Source organism: Rhincodon typus, chromosome 33 (genome assembly GCF_021869965.1).
Source record: "Rhincodon typus isolate 14 chromosome 33, sRhiTyp1.1, whole genome shotgun sequence".
Taxonomy (NCBI): domain Eukaryota; kingdom Metazoa; phylum Chordata; class Chondrichthyes; order Orectolobiformes; family Rhincodontidae; genus Rhincodon; species Rhincodon typus.
This window is the reverse complement of record NC_063364.1, coordinates 15,507,539-15,529,256: the sequence shown is the minus strand read 5'-3', so window position 1 is coordinate 15,529,256 and position 21,718 is coordinate 15,507,539. Positions and strand designations below refer to the sequence as shown.

At 36.9% G+C, this 21,718-nt stretch overlaps 1 protein-coding gene across 6 annotated transcripts in view; it reads left to right on the top strand.

Annotated features, from left to right (window-relative positions):
• LOC109920956 (zinc finger protein 280D-like) overlaps nt 1–20,987 on the top strand; it is a 108,484-nt gene extending 87,497 nt beyond the window's left edge. For 4 of the 6 annotated variants that reach the window (XM_048615782.1, XM_048615784.1, XM_048615779.1 and 1 more), the window contains exons 17-20: nt 2,482–2,506; nt 16,016–16,064; nt 17,117–17,178; nt 17,356–20,987. In XM_048615782.1, the coding sequence (XP_048471739.1) occupies nt 2,482–2,506; nt 16,016–16,064; nt 17,117–17,178; nt 17,356–18,085 (866 nt within the window). In that variant the 3' untranslated portion in view covers nt 18,086–20,987. The remainder of the gene's footprint in view (nt 1–2,481; nt 2,507–16,015; nt 16,065–17,116; nt 17,179–17,355) is intronic. The other 2 variants (XM_048615785.1, XM_048615783.1) reach the window with 1 other exon arrangement.
• The last annotated feature ends 731 nt before the right edge of the window (nt 20,988–21,718 follow it).

Sequence of the window (21,718 nt, the reverse complement as noted above, 5' to 3'; positions counted from 1 at the left end):
TTGCTTTTACACAGAAGTAGTGAAGAACCACAGATTAATAATGTAGAGTAATATTAAAGGCTGTTATTTGTTTGTAACCAAATCATAATTATAATGTAATAAGAATACTAACGTAGCTCATATCTGTACACAAATGTTACTGGAGATGTTTGATTGATTGTTGCCACATGTATCGACATAGTGAAAAGTGTTGTTTTACATCCTATACAGGCAGATCGTACCATACAAAGTGCTTCAGGGAAGTAGAACAGAGTACAGAATACAGTGTTACAGTTACAGAGAAGGCACAGAGAGAGAGAGATCAGAATTAACATTTGAGAGGTCCGTTCAAAAGTCTGATAGCAGCAGTGAAGAAGCTGTTCTTGTATCTATTTGTATGAATATTCAAACTTTTACATCTTCTGCCTGACAGAAGAGGTGGAAGAGCGTATAACCAGGGTGGGGACGGGTCTTTGATTATTTTGGTTGCTTTCCCCAGGCAATGGGAAGTATAGATGGAATCAGTGGATGGGGGGCTGGTTTGCATGATGGACTGTGCTGTGTTCACAACTCTGTGGCGATTCTTGCGGTCTTGGGGGGAGCAGTTGCCATAGCACACTGTAATGCTTCCAGATAGGATGCTTTCTATGGTACACCTATAAAAATTGGTCAGAGTCCTAATGGACATGCCAGACTTCCTTAGCCTCCTGAGCAAGTAGAGACAGTTGTTGTACTTTTTTGACCGTCGTGTTGACGTGGGTGGGCCAGGACAGATTGTCAGTGACTGTCATTCTCAGGAACTTGACATTATGGATCATCTCCACCTCTTGTCAGCACGATTGGTACAGACAGGAGCATGCCTTCCACTTACTTCCTGAGATCAATGACCACCTCTGTTCTGCTGTTGATGTAGAGATCGCTGTCTTTACACCATGCCGCTGCTGTATCCTGTCTTGTCATTGTTTGAGATTGACCTGCAACGGTGGTGTTGCCAGCAAACCTGTAAATGGAGTTGGGACCACGCAGTTGTGAGTGTATAGGGAGTTTCATTGGGGCTGAGTGTGCAACCTTGCGGGGCACTGGGGTGGAGGAGGTTTTGTCACCTATTCTTACTGATGACTTCCTGACCCATAGGCCGCTGAGGATCCAGTTAGAGAGGGGGGAGCCAAGACCTAGGTCTCAGAGTTTAGCGTCGAGTTTGTTTGGAATTATGGTGTTGAAGGTGAAACTGTAGTCAGTAAGTCAGAGCCTGTCATCGCTGTCCCTGTTATCCAGATGTTCCAGCAATCAGTAGGGCCAGGGTGAGAGATTCTGCCGTGGACCTTGTTGCACTGGTAGCTAACTACAAAACATCAAGGCAGTTTGGTAGGCCAGAGTTGATCTGAGCGATGATTAGCCTTTCGAAGCATTTCATAATTTTGGAGGTCATAATATGTACATAATTTTAATATTTATCTTTTGTTGTGAGGAAGTCTGTGCAGAATTCTTGGTGTCGACAGTGATTTTGCTACCTTACTCTTAAAGCTAAAGTAAAATGTCAGCCTATGGATTCTTAGTAAAACATCAGATTTCTATTTACTGAATAAAATGTATATAATTACTTAAATAGTTCCAAGCAGGCCTTTTTTTTTTTAAAGAAACTCAAGAAACGTGTTTTGTTTTCGAGTTGTACCTTGTGCAGCTTCTGTGCTGATAACATGAACAGTTGCCAAATAATATTTTTCAGTTTTCTGAAGCCCTCTCTTGAAGGCAGTATTTTGTGCTGGTTTATGGTTCTCCACCAGCCTCTGGATAACCTATTTAAGTGGCTATATTTGATTGTCCAGAATAACTATGAGCAATAGTAAGCTTCTTAACTACGGGGTGGATTAGTTTTGAACTCGGTCACTACATTCACACACTTTTGCCACAAGGGTTGCTGGATATCACTAGAACCTTGTCTTATTTTTGTTTTGCACTCTCTATGCTGGGGACAGTGAGACATCCTGCCTAAGATTAATTCAGCAAGGACCTCGTATATTTCTTGTTATGATTTGAAATCATGGCTTTACTGCATTTATAGATTATCTCGTATGGAGCTCCAAATAAATAGTTCTTCATTTTTAAAACTTGCCACCATTCCTATTTTGTGCTTTCCAGATGAGTTAGGGTTAAAAGCTGATTTTGAATTATGAGTAAGATTAAGAAAAAGATATGGGCGATATTTAAAAATACTATTCATCTACAAATTTCGAGAAATGATTAAACTATTGTGGATTATGAAAAATTGTGACTTTTCCAATCTTGTTCAAAAATTGTCTTATTGTAATGAAGACGTGTCACATTGCAAACAAAAAACATTAATGATTTAGCAAGCTAGACTTCATTCTGGAATCTGATTTGTCCAGCATTAGTATCAGTTGGAATCATAACAATATCCATGTCCATTTGTTGACAACAAAACCAATAATTTATGAGGGTGAGAAGGAATATTATTTGTAATTGTTACTTTTTCTCTTTCAGCTTCTTGTGTTGACAGTACGTTCAAGTAAGTATCTTATTTATTCAGTGTTCTTTGGAAAATTTAAGCTATTTTGGACATGGCACTTTCATTGTGAAATTGCATGTTAAAGAGTTGGTATGTTCCCTTTTCTTCTGTTGATTAGATACTTATCACTTTTAGCTTCTGAAGAATTCTATGAAGTAGTTATGGAACAGGAATCTTTATAATTTGATTTTCCCACATGCTTTAATGACTTGGAACTGTTATTGCTTTTTGTACCGTTTTGGGTTGTAGGAATATTTTTAAATTAAATGTAACAAATTGACTAGTTATCAGAATTAAATACTTCTTCTTTTCCCCCATGTTGAACAAAATTATCCAGCTTCGAAAGCCTAGCTGGACACCTGTCTGCAAGTACTTTATAACTGGCTGCTTGGAGTGCATAAATATGACGTGGATTACCTCCCCATATGACTCATTATGCAGAGTAATTATATTTTGTATACAACAAACATTTGCCTCATAGATCAATTTTATTTGTCAGTTTGTTTTGCATTTTTATGTATCGCAGTTGCGTATCCACCGTTCACAAGCCTGTCTTGTGAAATATATATTACTGTGTAAAATTCATGGTATTTTCTTTCTCATTTGAAACAACAGGACTTCCTTTTTCTATATGGAAATATTTTGTAGAGTTGATGGACTGGATTACATATCTGTGATATATATTGAATGTAAATTTAGCACTTTGGTGCAATCTAATTTGATCAGATTATTACGTTGTTTTATAAATCATATTAGGTTTAAAATAATTTTAGGAATTGCTTGAGGTTGCATTTGTGTGTGGAAAGAATTATTTTTTTCATTGATATCCTACTACGCCATGTAGCTTTTTCCATATAAATGTTCATTAATTTCAACTTGTAGCAGATATCTTTTGAGTGAGAAAAGCAATTCCCCTGCCAGAAGGTCTGCACTTCCAGGTATCTGTTTATTCCCACAGTAACTCCAGTTATCTTTGTGATGGGCTCACAAATGCTACCTGAGCATGAAGAGTTAATATCAGCTGATAATACGGTTAATTTTGTTCAGATACGATAAAAGAACTGTAGAAATAATTATATTTGTGTAGTGCATATTGGTGGGAATTATTAAATTTGCAGAGGAAATAAAGTTGTACCATATGTTCTGAGCCTTGTATTTGTCTGAGAATCAACATTGCTCACAATAAAGTTCTTTTCCCAGTATGGCACTTTTGTGAAAAGCGCAAAAATGTTTTTCTTCTTAGTATAAGTAGCCCCATGATACCTGACAGATTTTAATAGTTGTCTCTAATTCCATGCTGCTAAACTAGTTACATTTGTTAGTTAATGATGAGTCTTTTCTTTTTTTCTAAAAGTTAGAAAAGTACAGGTGAAGAAATTGACTGTCAGTGCTTGTATAGTCTATCTTATCTTTCAAGTTGAATAAACTGCATGCTTCAACAGGCTTCATTCCATTCCTCAACTGTATACTAGTTACAAAATAGTACTAATTCTGCTGTATCCATAATATATCACTCTCTTCTGAGGATTGTGCCCATAATTTCTCACATGTCCTGCTTTGGAGTACACAAAAATTGATGGATGCTCGACTATTCCTGCTTCTATAATGGTTGTGAATTGAGGCTTTCACTTCCACTGTGGATATTGGCAAACCTGTTTTAGATACAGGGGAACACCAGTTAGTTTGTGTTGAGGAACAAATGAGGAAAGATTAAAAATACAGTGAACAGAACTTGGAAAGATTGGCAAGAGAAGAATATATTAATGTCATTTGTTTCACCCTTTCAGCTGAATTAATGTGCAGTATTGCCTTTTTTTTAACAGCTATTGTTCGGTGAGCAACTGAAAACTTCACATTTGAGTTTAATTAACTAAGGTTGACAGCTTTGATATGACTTAACTCATAATTGGAAGCAAATAAAATACATGGATCCAGTTTGTTAAGAATTAATACTCAGCTCTTTCAAAGCATTTATTCCTTGATTTCCAATTTCAGAAAGTATCAATTATTTGATATCATGTAGGTTCTTCAGACTAGCCTACCAGATAATATTTCAAACAAAGCAATAGATGTGTTGCCTAGTTAGATTTAGAAGTCACATTGTTGTTGTATTAAGTAGTTTGTTTTTACAGTGTTTCCTGGTGCAATTTAAAAGAAAAGGATTTGAACAACAAAATACTTACATATCTATCATTTAACTTAATAAAACACCCGAAAGGAGCAAGAATTTATGGAGGACTGCAATTGTGCAATTTTATTAAACTAATATGTCAGTTGGGTTTTATGATATTCCAGAAGTCATACAGGAACATGTGCCTTTGTCTTTGGGCTGCATCTTCAGCTGATCATTTGTCTACTGAGATGTGAGAGTTTTAGGCAATTTCAAAATCCCATACTCTTTGTGGAATATTTTTCTTTCCTAGAGATTTTTACTTGCATTTTGATCAATATCATGTTCACAAACAGTAAATGCTTGGGTAGCTACAGCAACATTAACTTACTTTTTTTCACCTTACTATTGAGCTTTGTTAAATTCATAGAATTGTGACTCGGCATATTTTCTTTGTACTTGATGTGTGCAAGCAAGTGACCTAATGCTATAGTCGACAAATGGAACCACGTTTCTGACTTAACAGAAACTTGTAGTAATTTTGTTTTTAAAAAAAGTGAGGAATTAGAAAGGCCAGTCTTCAGGTTGACGTTCACTGACCTTGATGATAGTGCATATTGATCCATTTATCCAAAATTCTTTCTTTCTTTCTGGCCTCTCAACTACCCTCAATTTTAATCATTCCATCATTGACACTGCTCATGAGGCCCAAGATCAACAATTCCCTCCCTAAAACACTCTCTCTTCTTTTTAAAACAAGCCTTAAAGCCTACCTCTTTGACCAACTTGATGATCATCTGTCCTGATATCTCCTTGTATGTCAAGTTTTGCTTTATACCAGTCTGTGAAATGTATTGGGGAGTTATATTGTGCTAAACATGCCATATAAATTCAACTTTTTGTAGAAGGCAAATTGCAAAATGTTAGATAACCTAAGATGAACAGTTTACTATTCCTTTAGATTTAGTAAGGACAGATAGCAACCTTTATTGAAATATGTTAGTATTAGAAATTTTGTCATTTAGACCGTAGTAATTAATAATGGTGAAGCTATGACTAACTGTAATGCATGGGTATTTCTTTTGTATTTAACATTTTAGGAAGGCAATGTTAATGATGAAGTACGTTTGGGGATTCTAATTCCCTGACCTGAAAATAGTTTGAAAGTATCATTTATTGTGTTCTGATTTTGTTTTACCTCATTATTTTACTGATATTAATGATTTGTATTGTTAATTACCTGGAGGGATATGATAATCTACTGGTAATAAAGCAGAATTTTATAACAACAGATGTGGTTTGAGTAATTTTTAAATTTTATTATGCAGCTATGTGCCATAAATCAACTCAAAGTTGTTAATGCAAATGGATTGTGAAGTAGTACAATAGAACTGCTGTTTGCTGTAAATATAGTTGAATTGTAAATGAAATCATCCATAGTGATGGCTCAAAATAAATTGCAGAGATAAAGTTGGTAAGGATTTTTTTTCTTAGACTAGACATCCTACTGGAAAACCAATTTATTACTAAATTTAGTGATCAATTCATGACTTTTGAATGCTCATTGCCCAAACACTCTTCTCATCAACAAAATTCATGGTATCTATTTACTGTGCTTAATAGAGTCAACGTCATACAGCACGGAAACACAACCTTCAGTCCAACTCATCTATGCTGACCAGACATCCCAATCTGACCTAGTCCCATTTTCCAGCATTTGGCCAATATCCCTCTAAACCCTTCCTATTCATTATACGCATCCAGGTGCCTTTTAAATGTTGTACTTGTACCTTCCTCCGCCACATCCTGTGGCAGCTCGTTCCATAAATGCACCACCTTCTGCGTGAAATGGTTACTCCTCAGCTCCTTTTTAAGTCTTTCCCTTCTCATTCCTAAACCTATGCCCTCTAGTTTTGGACTACCCCACTCTAGGAAAAAGACTTTGGCTATTCATCCTATCCATGCCCATCATGATTTTAGAAACCTCTATAAGGTCATCCCTCAGCCTCTGATGCTCCAGGGAAAAAAGCCACAGCCTGTTTGGCCTCTCCGTATAGCTCAAACTGTTCAGTCTTGGCAACATCCTTGTAAATCTTTTCTGCACCCTCAAGTTTAACAACATCCTCCCAATTTCAAGGTGAGCAGAATTGTATGCATTTTTCCAAAATTGGCCTCACCAATGTCCTGTATAGCCACAACATGACCTCCCAATTCCTGTACTCAAATGCACTGACCAATAAAGGCAAGTGTGCCAAATACTGCCTTCACCACCCTGTCTACCTGTAACTCCACTTCCAAGGAACTATGCACCAGCACCCCTAAGTCTCTTTGTTTGTCAACATCCCTAGGCCCTACCATTAAGTGTATAAGCCCTGCCCTGATTTGCCTTCCCAAAATTCAACATTTCATATTTATCGAAATTAAACTCCATCTGCTACTCCTTGGCCCATTGGTCCATCTGTTCAAGGTCCTATCATACTGTCAGATAACCTTCTTCACTGTCCACCACACCACCAAATTTGGGGTCGTCTACAAACTTACGAACCATGCCTCCTATATTCACATCCAGATCATTTACATAGATGATGAAAAGCAATGGACCCAGCACTGATTCTTGTGGCACACCACTGGTGACAGGCCTCCAGTCAAATCACCTACTGACAGGAAAGAGGATACAGTTTAAATGATTAACTAGATTTCATATTTTATACATAGGTGGTTTTGTTCAGTTGATAAAAATGGACACCAGTGAAGCTGCTACTAAGTAATGGTTCATAGAATGTATTGCTGTTGAAGAAAGTGCTGAACCTTTCATTACTAAACAATACTGTCGTAGTATTGTACTGTACAGTACTCACCTGTTGAATCAATATACAAAGAATCCATTGTTTTCATCAGTAATTAGAACCGTAATCATTAGCTAATCTGTAATATTACTGTTTAATTATTCAATGTAGTTATATTGAATATTTTTCAATGGACAGCTTGATATGTATTAGCATGACAATAATCAGCCGTTTGAAACAGTGGAAATACTAATTAAACAACAGATTGTTACTTCTACCTTGATTTATAATTTACATTTGTGTTTTTAACAATCTCAGACCATATTTTTAATTAAGCTTACTTTGCAAATCATCATGAAGGAATTAAGAATATAAGGCAGTGACTGTTAATGTTGAGTATGTTAGAGATACACCAGAATGAATAATCCAGTAAGTGATGATGGAATCTCAAAATAGACATGAGAGTTTGATGTTTTTATGTTCTATCTATATTAGGATATTATATTAAGGATATTGCAAGCAAATGTAGTATGTTGCAAAATATGTTCAAGCTAGAGGTATTGCCAGATATATTTTAGTAATTATGGTTTCTTTATTTGAGCAAAATAAATTAAGATTCAGTATTTCTGGTTTACTTTGTTTTTGCCTTTGTTCCAGTAATAGTATTTTGTTTTATGGAATTGTGCGGTTGGAAGAGCTTTTAAATATGATTCAGTTGTATATTTCTGATCCTCTGGTTTGGTAAAAACTGCTTTTTGGCAAAGAGGAAACTGAGAAAATGTTTTACCTTCTGAGAATCATAAGAAAAATGATGGTTGTAGAGAGCTTCAGACAACAGGTGGAAGTGAGCTAAATCATTCTAGTGTGATACTTCAGTAACTCATTACTAGTTTCAATAAATCAATCCAGGAGGCTTTTGTTTTGTTCTCCAACTTTTGTGTTCATTTTGATAGAGTTCAGAAAAATGTTCAAAGATTCCCAGTCCATCTGGCATGACCAGGACTGTAGGCAGGGCACTTAATTTTGCACACTGCTTCCAAATGCTGCTAGTGCATCCCTATATGTGTTGACGTTTCCATGGGACTAAACACCTGCATTTTAGAAGATACAATTTTTATAACTTTCTTCTCATTGGAGCTGTTGCAGATTGAAATGAGACAAAGAAACCAAAGTGGGGTTAAGAGAGAAAAAGATTTGCCCTTGAGAAAGGGAATATGAAAAGAGACTCCCTACAATCCAGACAACCATCAAAATCTTTGACATTCTGGGAAGAAATTAACAGATGCAAATTATGGGATGTTGACACCATGGCTGTCACAGACTGACCCCATTTAAAAATAACCTTTAGAAATGCCTACTTGAACCAATATATCAGGGGAGGTTCCAAGAAGATGATTGAAAGGGAAACTGTTGTCTCTGTTTTTCTCTCTCATTCTCTCCCCCTCCTTCCTTGCGTCTTCACGTTCTCCAAAACAACTGGCCCAGTTTACACAGAAACAGCCTAAAATAAGAAGCATCACGGAACTGAGAACTTGAAACTAACTAACATTTGCTACAGCTGATAGCACCCAAGAAACCAGATGTAAACCTTATGCTCAAAGGACTTTAAAGTATACCTTTTTTTAGCTCCCTTTTTGCTGGATGCTATCCCCTTTTTAACCTTGTGCCTGAATGTGAGAGGGTGCAAGTGATTGCATGAAAGCCGTATGCTTGATGTCAAATCTTTATTATTTTGCTCTGGTTTAGTGGGTAATAAAACTGCTCCTTTTCTGACTCGATTGCCTCCTTATTGCCTACAGGTACGACAGTTAACTAAGATTTTAAATTTAAGGAAAGTATAGCAGATTCTTAAAAAGAGCTTGAACTTTGTCAACACCTGTTGATGAGACTGAAAGAATTGGAAGCTGGTTCACCCCTTCTCTCAAATTTACGGCACATTACATTTCTAGGGACCAACTCATTTGAACAGTATGAATTGCTTAATTTAATTTTTTATTGCAAAGCGAAACAAATCTGACCATCACTTGACTGAAGTATAATCTGAACATATCTCTTCCAATTCCTTCACAGAGACAAACTCTTCCATTCAATATTGGTAATCCTTCATCTCAAAAGGTCTTGGGTTCATGTCTTGATGATTTTCCAAAGTATGATATAAACGTTAATGTGTTTGTGCATTTTGTGTGCATCTGCCTATGCCAGAGGCCATGATTATTGAAAATTTAGTCAAAATGTCAACCATGCTCCATTATCAGTTCTGCTTTTTAGTTAACTTATCATTGGTGACTAGTGACCACTTAGGGACTTGTTTGAAAATTGGAATAGAAAATTCTCATGTTGAAAATAAGGAAATCTTGACACTGAATGTGAGAAAGAGAAGGTTCTTTTTGTTGGATTGAAGTTTTTTTTGAATACAGTTAAGAAAGAAACTTGTGCCAAATGTCATCCTCACCCATGTTTTCAGTTACATGTAATATATATGCAAATTTCTAATGTGGGTTCTATTTAAGTCATAAGGCTTCATATTGCATGCATCAGTCGGCTGTGATTTCATGGGGGGGGCGGGGTGTGGTCATATAAAATTGGGCAGGGGTTGACTCTTGCAACTTCCCATCCACCCCTGAGATCATCCCCACAATATAGAGGATGGTTAGGTGGCAAAATCTGTAGTCTTCCCATCTTTGTTATTAAAAGCATCAACTGAAATTGTTAAAAGCTGATTGACCTCATATTATTATCCCTGTGTCTTGATTCTGTTGGTATGATCAGCTTGGTGAGGGTTGGCAGCCTATTGTGAAGTTACTAAAACCATGGGAAGGAAAAAAGGTGCTATCTTTGAATGGTGTTCTTTGTGCATCTGGGCAACCAGCACAAACTTTAAAACCCCTCCCCAAGATAACAAAACTTTGCCTGCCTGATATCCTGATTTGTTTTTCCATTGGATTTCCTCTGTCAGCCAGCGTGCAGTCTTGACATTGCTGAGACTGTTGGAGCTGCTGGCCAATCAGGTTGGATTGCAGCTCCAGAGGGTGGGGACCTCCTGTCACTGAGGGACATGTACGGCTGCAGGACAAACCTTGTTTCGCATGTCACAGGTCTCTTCGGATGCTACCACCTCTCTCTCTTGCTCGCGTGCTCTCTCTCTCTCTCTCTCTGTCTCGCTCTCGCTCTCGCTCTCTCTCCCTCCCCCCAACCCCTACACACACACACACACACACAGGAATATTCTGCACACAGAACTCATGAGGAACTACCATGTATTTATCACTTCCATTAGAGTTACGTTCATTCAGGTTGATTAGGTAGTGCAAATCAGATTAGTTTCTTTAGATCAGGAAGTAGGAATGTATTAAAGGAGGACATTTTGCATTGGGAAAGAATTGAATGGTTCCTTAAGGTGAGTGGAATTTTCTTGAATTTATTATCTTTGAAATGGCATCATATTTTCTCTTGGAGAAAATGGTTTATTTCTAAGTTTCTCAATCTTGAAAACATGATGCCTTATCCAGATTATGAAACCCAGAAGCACAAATTGTCATAGAGAATTGTAAAATTGTACAGCATAGGAATAGGCCCTTCAGTCCACCATTTCTATACAACCAACAAACACCAAACTACACTAATCCCATTTACCTGCACATAGCCTTCAATGCCCTGGCTTTTTGATTACTCAAAAACTTGCTTCCTGATTGTTGTGGGAGTATTTGCCTCTACCACCCTCTCAGGCAGGAAGTTCCATATATATTTTCTCAGATCTTGAAATCCCTTGCTCCTCACCTTGAACTTATGCTGTCTGGTCTTAGACATGGGGAAGAGATTCTCACAATTTACTCTGCCTCTCATAATTTTATATACCTCAGTCAGATCTTCTTTTTCTGCCCACCCACCTCCCACCTACCCCTGCTCCAAGGAAAACAAACCCAGCCAATCTAGTGTGTCTTTATAATGGACAGGTGAATCTCCTGTGCACACTGTATTTCATCTATGACCTAACAAATCTTGTATGAAGTTGTAACAAGAATTCCTTACCTTTTATGTTCTACACCCCAGCTAACGAAGGCAAGCATCCCATATGCCACCTTTGCCATACTGTCTACCTGTGCTGACACTTTCGGGGATCAGTGGACTTTTCCATCAAGGTCGCTTTGTTCCTCAGTACTCCCTGGGGACCTACCATTTACTGTATATATCCTTCCCATACTAGACCTCCCAAAATGCAACTCTTATCAGGATTAAATTACATCCGCCGTTGCTCTACCCAGTTTACTAGCTGAGCAATATCAGGCTGTAGCCTGAGACCATTCTCCTCATTATCAACAATACCCCCAATTTTCATATCATCTGCAGACTTACTAATAAAACCATCTATATTCATGTCCAAGTCCTCAGCTGAAAGTTTTGCATTCTATTAGGCGTTATCATTGTTATTTAACTGCATAAATCAAAGTACTGATTAATTCTCAATAGATTATTTGATTCTGGAGTTGCCTGTGAAGCAGTTGTAAATGGATCTGTTGCAAACTAATCTTAAGATCCCTATGCCACACTGAGGACATTTCACTTCCACCATATACAGCCTCATCAAGTATTCCCTTTATAAAGTCAAAATGTTAAAATCTTAGTATCTTCAAGGTATTGTCTAAGAAGATAACGATATGTTAGATTTTTTTTTTCTTCTTGCCTGATTTTTTGTTAGCCTGTCTCTCTATAGTTCCACCCCGAACCCATTGACTGGTGTTTGAGGCAGCCTCTGGAATGAGGTTCCTTTATAGAACAGCACACTAGGTCACCATTCGTAGGCCCGCTTACCAATTCAATGTAAGGAAGCTAAGCACCTGTAAGAAGTGCGGGTGGGATATTACCTGGTTATCTTTCCAACCCAACATCCATATCCACACTCTTCCATTAAAGGTCTCTGAATTCCAGCCAGGAGTAGAATTCCTCATTGATCCTTATCCACACTTCCAATTTAATCTTAAAAAATGAAGGATATGCCTAAGTTAATTGGTATTTTTACAACCAAACCAACGTACAGCTGTTCTAAATTTAAAATAAATTCAGTGGCACAAAGCCACTTCGTATTCTGTTGTTAAAATGCAAGTATATTCTGGTTGGCTTAGCTAAAAGGTACTGCTCAGTCTATCTTTGCATTGAGAATCAGATATTGCTCTGTTTTCAGGGGAAGTGAAGGTACTTTTCGCATAATACTAAAAGCTATGCAGCCCATCTGATGGTTCAGTTGCTGAGTGTACTGCTAGTGTGAGGTATGGAATCGAACAAACCGTAGTTGCCGACCCTTTGCACAAGCAAGGCCCCAGTTCAGTTTTTCTGAGTGGGTAGAAGCAGATTTCTGGAAAATTACATTTGCACAGCAGCAAACATCAGATTTTTTTAAGAAAAGATTCCAAAGCAATAAATACATTGACAAAAAATATCCGTTAAAATGCTGAACTTATGAATAAAACTTCTTTTTTTGCTTTTCAGTTCAGAAGCAGAGCTAGAAAGGAAAAAAAGACTTAGCCCCAAGTCCTGATCGCTCGGTCAGGATTGGAGATTGGTCTGAGCCAAAGGAGGTGGATTTAACTGACCATGGTTTACCTTTGATTGGACTCAGTTTGAGCTTGCATTGGTGAGATTCACTTGGAAGTGGGTTGACGTTCAGCCTAGGTTTTTCTCCTCTTCCCAGCCTGCCTTGTGGATAGTTTATTTTTCTAGTTGCCTGTATTTTAAACAAAGGCTAGGTACCCTACCCACGACCTCTTTACTGGGGGAACATTCCAGGTTCAGGCTGTTATTTTTGCTGAGTCAGCTGATTTTTGTCAAGGTGGGGAATAGATACTCTGGCTTTCATATTCCTCTAGGTCTGGGGTGGGGGGGTGCGTGGGATGTGGGCTAGAAAATTAGGTTTGCCACCTCTGAACACTATCCTAATGGAAAATATGTTGCTTTAGACATCTGACAAGGACAGGATTGAGTTTTGGCCAAATTGGCTGCAAAATCTCACTACCTATGTTCATATGGCCACCCAGGCAAGAAATTGTGCATATTGAACCATATTAATGGATCACTCCCTTCAGGAACAAAGGTAAGAAAATTAGAACAAGGAGTTTTTATTTTCTATTCAAGTACAAAGTAATTTCCAGATCTTCCCCAGGAGTATTCCTCTATATCTTGCATTTGTTTCATTAAATTGATTTCCTCAGTGGCTATGATAGAAATATGTGCAAGCTGACCATTTTAATCTGGTAGTCATGGACTTCAGGACAGTCTTTTGAATGTCTTGACAAGCCAGAAAAGTTCATTTATTTGACAGAATTGATATAAATATTTTAAATAACTACATGCTCCTGCATGTTTGAAAAGGTGCAAGGGTTTGGCAAACTTGAATGTTTTTATTGGATATATTCATTGAACATATCGCTTCTCTAATAATTCTGTATTAGCTGATTTTTTTTTTTACTGCAGAATTGAAGTAGAACCTGGGACTTGACTGGCTCAGAATGCTAACATGTGACAGTATTTAAATGTGTTAAAATTATAATCTTTTGTAGATGTATACAAGGACCCATGTGTTCTGAAAGCGTACCATTTAGGATTTATCTCTAAATTCTTCTGTAAAGAAGTAACTTGGTGCAAAACTGATTTCAGCATATCAACCAGTTAATGCACTGCAAACTTTACTCCTTCATGGACATTATTTTTGAACGTGATGTTTGTGTCCTGATCTACATAGCAAAATAGTGCAGAACGTTTGCAGGGTTTCTTTTCAAAATGTGTTAACTTACTGGAATTACTTGAATTATTGATCAGAGGTGTATCAATACAGCATATTATTGGAATATGTGACATTGTAAATAACTGGAAATGGACCCTGGAAAGCCTGCTATGTTTTTTCCATACTTTTTTCTATTTAGAATTTATATCCATTTGTTTTTCCAAAACTTTTGTCAATACAGAGTTTTTAGATATTGTCTTTCTGACAAGGATCTTGTGTGGGAACAGAATTTTAATTTTCTCAAATTAATAATTCACCTGAAATGGAAATAATTTTTAAAGAAAATCAAGCAAGTTCTGTTGAACAAGGTTAATTCCACTGAACTGTCCAATGGAGGAGAGGTGGCCAAAGAGAAAAGTATAGTGAACCATCTCTCTACAGAGAGGGCAATGAGGTATTGGTTATTGCCAAGCACTTCCCACTTGATGACTCCTGAATTCTGTAATAGACTGCTTCATTTTCTGAGGCATAGCCAATGGAACTGATCACTTCGCAATGACTAGTAAATATCGTCACTTTGGCCTTGCATTAGAGAGAAGTTCATTGAAGCAGTGGAAGTTGGTTGGGCCTCAGACACTGCCTTGAGAAACTTGCAGCAATGTCCTACAACTGAGATGATTGGCCACAATAACAATGACCATTTTTCTTTTGTTTAGGCCTGACTCCAGCCAGGAGAGTGATTTTGTCCTAATTCCCACTGACTTCAATTTTACTAGGATTCCTTGATAATGCACTCTGTAAAAATATTGCTTTGATGTCAAAAACACTTAGCTTTTGCCAGGGACAAGGGTTTCCTAGGTGGATGTGAGGATTGGTTGTGTTAAGTCAGCAGCTTCAGAAGAATTCTGAACAGGAGACCAAAGTCTGTGTAGCTTAAGGTTTGAGAGATGATTCTCTTTAGGAGGTCAAGTTACCGGTGTGGGGGCAAATTAGGATAATGTATGTGGTGAGGAATGGCCATGGGAGATTAAATGATTGAGGGGTGACCCATGGAATGAGTTTATAAACAATAGAAAAAGTTACAGTAACGACTGGACGGCAGTGAACTCGGAGATTGAAATCTATCAGTTTGAGTATTTGGTCAGTGCAGAGATTGGAAGGAAGAAAAGTGGTTGATATTGAGGTGAAACATCGGTGGGGAATATTTTTAAAGCAACAGTGAAAGGAATGGAACAGAGTGTTCAATGGAGTAGAATTCTGCCAGAGGAGAATCCAAGTAGCTACATGAGTAGGGAAATGATGGAAAGTGCAGTCAGTTTGGGAACTTCTAAAGCAGGAATGCTATCAACACTTATGGATTAAATTTCAGCCCAAGGCAGAAGTGCTGATTTTAACTTGGGAGGGGGTGGGCGCAGGAAAGTGTGTGTCGTAGGGAAGGCCTTAGGGCAAAAACCTTTTTATGCATCTGCAATATGAACATCAATGGTATCTGGTGATGCATAGTTAACTGTGTCCCAGATCATTCAAGTCTGATCCCTTTAACTATAGAAAGTGAAGGGATTGATTAGGGGTGGAATGAATAAAGGACTTATTCAGTTGTTAATGGGATGTGACTGCTGCTGGCAAAGCCAGCATTTAATATCTATCTCTAATAAATTGGACAAAAGAATAGATAAGGAAGGGGGCAAGAGCATAAAAAAAAGGAAGTGGAAATAAAGAGCTCAGGTCTGAAGCAACTGCAGAAAAGCTCTGATTTCTCGGCTGCATGCTACTATGTCTGATAAAATGTAAACAATTGACATTGTCATGGAAATTGATCTTTAAACTAGCAGTTCTCTATATAATTTTGGGACCATATCTTTAAAAAAATCAGAGCTAATAATATTTTGTTGACTCAGCAGGGGAAATGAGGACATTGCAGTAGCTGAGGAAATGAAGAAATCTGAGGTAAGTTCAACGTTTTGCACCATTACAGTGCTTATCAGACCCGTATATGCTGCCGAGTAGAATATTACTTGTATGCGAAATATATTGTAAATAGCTCTATTACAGATAACAGACACATTTGTTAATAGGAGAATCCAAAATAAGGGTTCTTTCAAAGATTGCGTGCAGTTATTGGCTCTTAGAGCACTGGAAAATTGCAGGAAATTGCAATGATTCAATGCAGTTGGCCTGCAAATTGACTTTTAGTCTGAAATTTTCTGCCTGATTTACTTTTGTGGGTGTTGTCAGACAGTGAGGATGTTATCAGATGATTGATCCACTGATAAGTATGCTTATGCTCCAGAGAGCTGCTTTCAGCTCAGATATGACTTTACAAGCTAAAAGTAGGCTCAGTCTTGCCTGCTCTTCAATTATGTCATTTGTATGATGTGGTGCTTCTGATTGACTAGATAACTAATCTGCAAGGAAGACAAAACTTTTTATATTTGCTCTATGTCCAAAATGAATGGAAAAAAAGCACTGAGAAAGCGAATCACTAAACCACTTACATTACTTGGGAGGTCTGAGGGAAAGTAAAATTGAAACTACCCAAAAGGAAATGTTGGGAGAATAGAATGATAAGCCGATCAAAAGTAATTTAAAACATTATTTAAGTTGTTTGTTTATTTTGCAACTGAGGGTTGTTAATAATGCTACAGCTGGTACATGAGTACCTTAATTCCTGTAATACTTGGGTCTGTTTGTTCCATGTTTGAATGATTGTTTGATTAAACACGGTCAGTGATGGACAAAAAATAAATAATGAATCCGTGCAATTTCTGAATTCAGATTCGACTGCTCGTTCTGATAATTTGAATTGCTTGATAATTCATATTTTTGGTATTCGTGCCCTCCTTTGCTCTATTTTTATGTTGTTTGATTCAACTTATTGATTAATTTAGATTTTGTCAGAAAATGACAATTATTGGGCATACTTCTCCTATCAAATGATAATCAAAAGATACGGCAGTCTTAAAGTTTTTAAAAGTTTTCTTTTCTTGTCTGTCTTGAAGGAGCAACCATCTCCCATTTTGGCTGATGCAGAAAGTTTGGAAATTGATTTATCTTCTGATGGGTAATTGAAGTTTTTTTTTGTAATTCGTGAATAACAGATTGTATATGGTTCATTCAGTTCTTGAAAGTCCATTGTTTTAGAATCGTCTAAATTGAAAAGAAAACTACATAACTTGAAAGTAAGTTCTTGGTTGTACTATTGAAAATACTGAATGTTAGTTTTATTTTCTGTCAACAGAAGTCAACAGAAGACTGATCAGCCTTTAAAACCTGAGGTTGAGTGTCCATCTGTGGAAGCTGTGCCTTTATCAAATTGTGACAAATTAAGTGATCATGAAGACAAAATAAGCTTGATTGAAAATCTAGAAAGCAATGAAAGCACTGAGAAACCGACAGATGGTCTGTCATCTGAATTGAGTACAGAGAAGCAAAGCAACACTGAGGAGATGGTACAAGATGATTCCTCTGATAGAGAACCAGCAGCTTCTAGCACTGCTCAAAGTTTTAATTCAGTTGATCATAATGTAGACATAATACAAGATGAATTTAAGGACAGCACTGCTTGTGATGAAACAAAAGATTGCGAAACCCTTGAGGATACCGTGCAGAAGTGTAAACGTACAGGGGATGAAAAAAACTGTACGCGAGACAAGGGTGATGATGCAAGTGTAGAACAGGATAAGGATCCCAAAGAAGATGTTTCTTTTGAACAGTTTTTTAGGAGTAAGGATGAACCAGAAGCTGTTGGTTCTGATGCGAGTGAGCAGGGCAGCATCCAGCTGGAGCCACTCACTCCATCTGAGGTTTTAGAGCATGAAGCTACTGAGATTCTACAGAAGGGGAGTGTGGTGACCTCCACTAAGAAAAAAGGAGCAACTGCTTCTGAGTATGTAGAGGAAACTACTAAAGAGACCAGTCCTAGCACAATACTCATGAGCTCAGAACATCTAGAAGAAAATAAGAGCTGAAGTCTTGGGTGGGGCATTTTACAATCTTACCGAACTTTGTTGATACAGACAGATACACACCAAGCACACACATACTTGTACTGTTATAGGCTTTGATATTCTTATCCTGTTCAGACTAGAGTTCACATTCCTGTCTTTGTCATAAACATAGCATGTGAATAGAAAGGACTGAAAATTCTGTATAAAATTAAGCACCTTTGTATAGGTGTAAACTTGCCAGGCTCTTAGCTTACCTAAGTAAACTTTCAGTGAAAGTGGAATCATTACAGATTACATGAGATTATGCCAGTGTGCAGCTGTGCAGAAAAATCTGACCTCAGTCATGTACAAAAAGACATAATCCTGCTGTTGGTGTAACCCAGTGCATATTCTTTTAATAGTCTTTAGAAGTAGATCACTTAGGATGGGTTACATGGTAAACCAAAGTGCAGTTCATTTTTTTCATTTTACTGTAGAAAATAGGATACGTTGTATTAAGTAATGCTTTCTTTGTATTGGCATGTATGTTTTGTTCAGCAGTTAATTCTGCTTACCAAGGTAGACATTAAAAGGCAAGGACTGCAGAATATGTAACAGTGAATTGTTATAAAAAAACACACTGCAGTACTCTTGTGCCAAGCTAACTGTGTGTATCAGGAAGAATAAAGCTGCTTAAAATTATACTGAATATTTTTTGCTACATATTTGGTAAATAGCTCCAGACATGTACTTTGCTTGTGACTGACAGTGGCTTGCTTTGTTGTACAAACAGTTTGTGCAGGAGACAAAAACCCTATTTAAATATCAATTTTAGACTTGACTCTTCAAATGTGTCTTAATTTTATTTTGTTATCAAGGTTGGTTTATTTTAGTTATGAGTACCAGAAGGTGCATTATAATTACCAAAATTTGGAAGTGCTGTGGGTATGAGAGAGCACCCTGATGCTGATGGCTGTTTATACCTGTTGAGTGTATTTTGCTAGAGACTAGTTGGGTAAAGCAGTATAAAATAGCATGTATCAAAATATGATTGTCTCTTTACAAATCAATTATTTTTTTTCAATTACTGCTTTAAATATTCTTCTCCAAAAATTTACCGCTCAAACATTTGTTCCATCTGTTAACAAACATAATTTTTAATATCTCATTACATAGAATTGTTTCTTAGACTTGCAGATTTCAAGCCACAAAGCAATATATAAATAATTTAGTCAAATAAGATTTCTTATTGTAATTGCATAATAAACACCTTGAGCAGTTGCACTTTCCACTTCTGAGAAATAATTAATAAAATGTGAACGTTTCTTATTTAAGTCCTTTGATTAAACTGGGGTCTTACATATTTTCTAATATTAATATGCATTTGAGATCCCACTTAAAGTGACTGTTGAGTGGCTGTCATAGTGTTCTGGCTGCCTTATGACATGAAAATGAATCTTTCAGTTTTTTAAATTAAAATAATAACTCATAAATGTGACAATTTTCTGCAGACTTTCTAACTTATCTCCCATGCTGTTTGCCTCAATGAATCCTTTCATCAGGACAGCAGTTACATCTTACTGGCTTCCCCTCGATTGCCATCAATGCCTTTCTGCAGTTGCATAGCTGGACATGTCCTTGTTGATGTTTTTTTGTAGCTGTCAAGTTTTCTTTCCCAGAAAATTTATTAGTAGCTTTTAGTGTGTACTTGTAAAATTTCATTAAAGCAGCTTTGGACTTTGAGACCTTAACTGCTGAAATATGTAATTTGAGTCACACAGGTTCATAAAAATTCTTTTAGGTATTGATTAATATAATTGCAAGTTTAAATCTCTTGCAGTATGTTTTTATAGAACGTCTTTATACAAACATTGTATGGTAAACTGTAATGCCCAGTTCTGATAAATCATTGTGCTTTTAGTTTTTGAAGTCTGTGTTGAAAAATATCAGCCCAATTCAAAATGGGAGATCTCTCACTAATGTGTAAAATCTGGCTTAGTTGATGCTAAATACTTATGGTTTAGACTTATCTGCAGGCATTTCAAACTGGTGAATGCAATAAGGGCAATGTTTCCATGTCATTTGTACCAGGCTCCTTCAAAACGGTTAAGTTTATCTTGTATTTTAAAAAAATACACAACCTAGTGACTGTAGCATCAGAGGTACTCAACTGTGTTTTTAATCCATGTGGACACTATTCAAGAATTGTTTGACAGTAGCTGCCTTCCAGATCTTTGGGGTTTAGCAAATGCAGTCTACCTTGTTGGGGAAATGAGAACTGAAATGCAGCCCAATCTAATATAATTTCCTTTACACAGTTAATTTATAGTGATGTTGTAAATACTTTTGTTATGTGTTTTAAAATTATTAATTTAGAAATTGTTAGTACTTTACTTTAAGAATAATCTCCATATTTGTATGTTGGAGTTACGTTGATCTTTTATTGCTGTTATACGTCCAAAGTGTAAATTTGCTTGTTCCACTCCAGGATACTTGCACCTGAGTCCGTGATATATTCATGAATGTAGGGTATAAAAAGCAACTGTAAACAAAGCAATGTGCAACTGAATAAACATTATATGATGCTATGCTTGCAAATCTTGGCCAATGGACAGAGGAGGCAAATTTACATTATTGGACTAAACTACACTTGTCAGAACAGTTTGGACCTCTGAACTACATAAAATTAATAACGGTGGTGCAAAGGCTTTTCTTATAACTTTGTGTGACTTTTTAATGCTGGTTAACTTGGAAAAAGAAATAGGTTTCATTGCTGCCATTGCCACTTTTAGTTCTGGAACTGAATTGACTCCTATTCCGAGTAAGGTTACTGGACGCAGGGAGGGGTGGAAATAATGGTTTATATACTTTTCTTCTTGTAGAAGTTAAATGTAATTTTAATGCCAGTGCCTGCAAGCTCAAATAAAGAAATTGCATCTAATGACTCCTAACTGTGTAATTTTATCATTCCATGTATTTTTCTTAACTTCCTGTGTGATCTTCTCCACCCTACTAAGCCAGTGAATTATGGGGACTGAAAGCCCCCAATATTCAAACCATTCTTCATGTGTGAACCTGAATTTTGGTAAGATTGTTGTCCAACAGAACTTTTCAGTTAAGCCTAATGTGACATCAGTATACAATCGTTTTCCAACGGTCATCACTTAACAATTGTCAAAGATTGAGTAATACACGCACCCTACTAACATCACGTTAGCAAGTAAAAATATCCGCCACTGTTGCACAATGCAAAGTACTTGCCCACTGGGCAGTCTGTTTTACAGCATAATGAATATATTTGTATTTTTGGAATTATTAAATTTCAGTTATTTATACTTAATTGTGGTGCAAATGTGGAACATGTTAACTTTGTTTTGCATTTTTCTGCAATCTTGGTAGCACACTTGGTGTTTAATCATATTAGTAGCTAGCCAAATATGTTTCTCAGATCTTTGGTATTCTTAGTAGGAATTGTCATTTGTACATCCTGTATTTTTTTTTACACTGAGCCAGAAATTATTCTTCTCAAAGGCAGTTAGGGGCAGGCAATAAATGCTGGTCCAGCCAGTGACATCCACGTTCCATTAGGGTGTTTTTTAAAGATCCTGAATTATTTAATCATGTTCTTTTTTTATTCATTCCCTGAGCCAATGCCTCATTTTCAAACCCAAATAT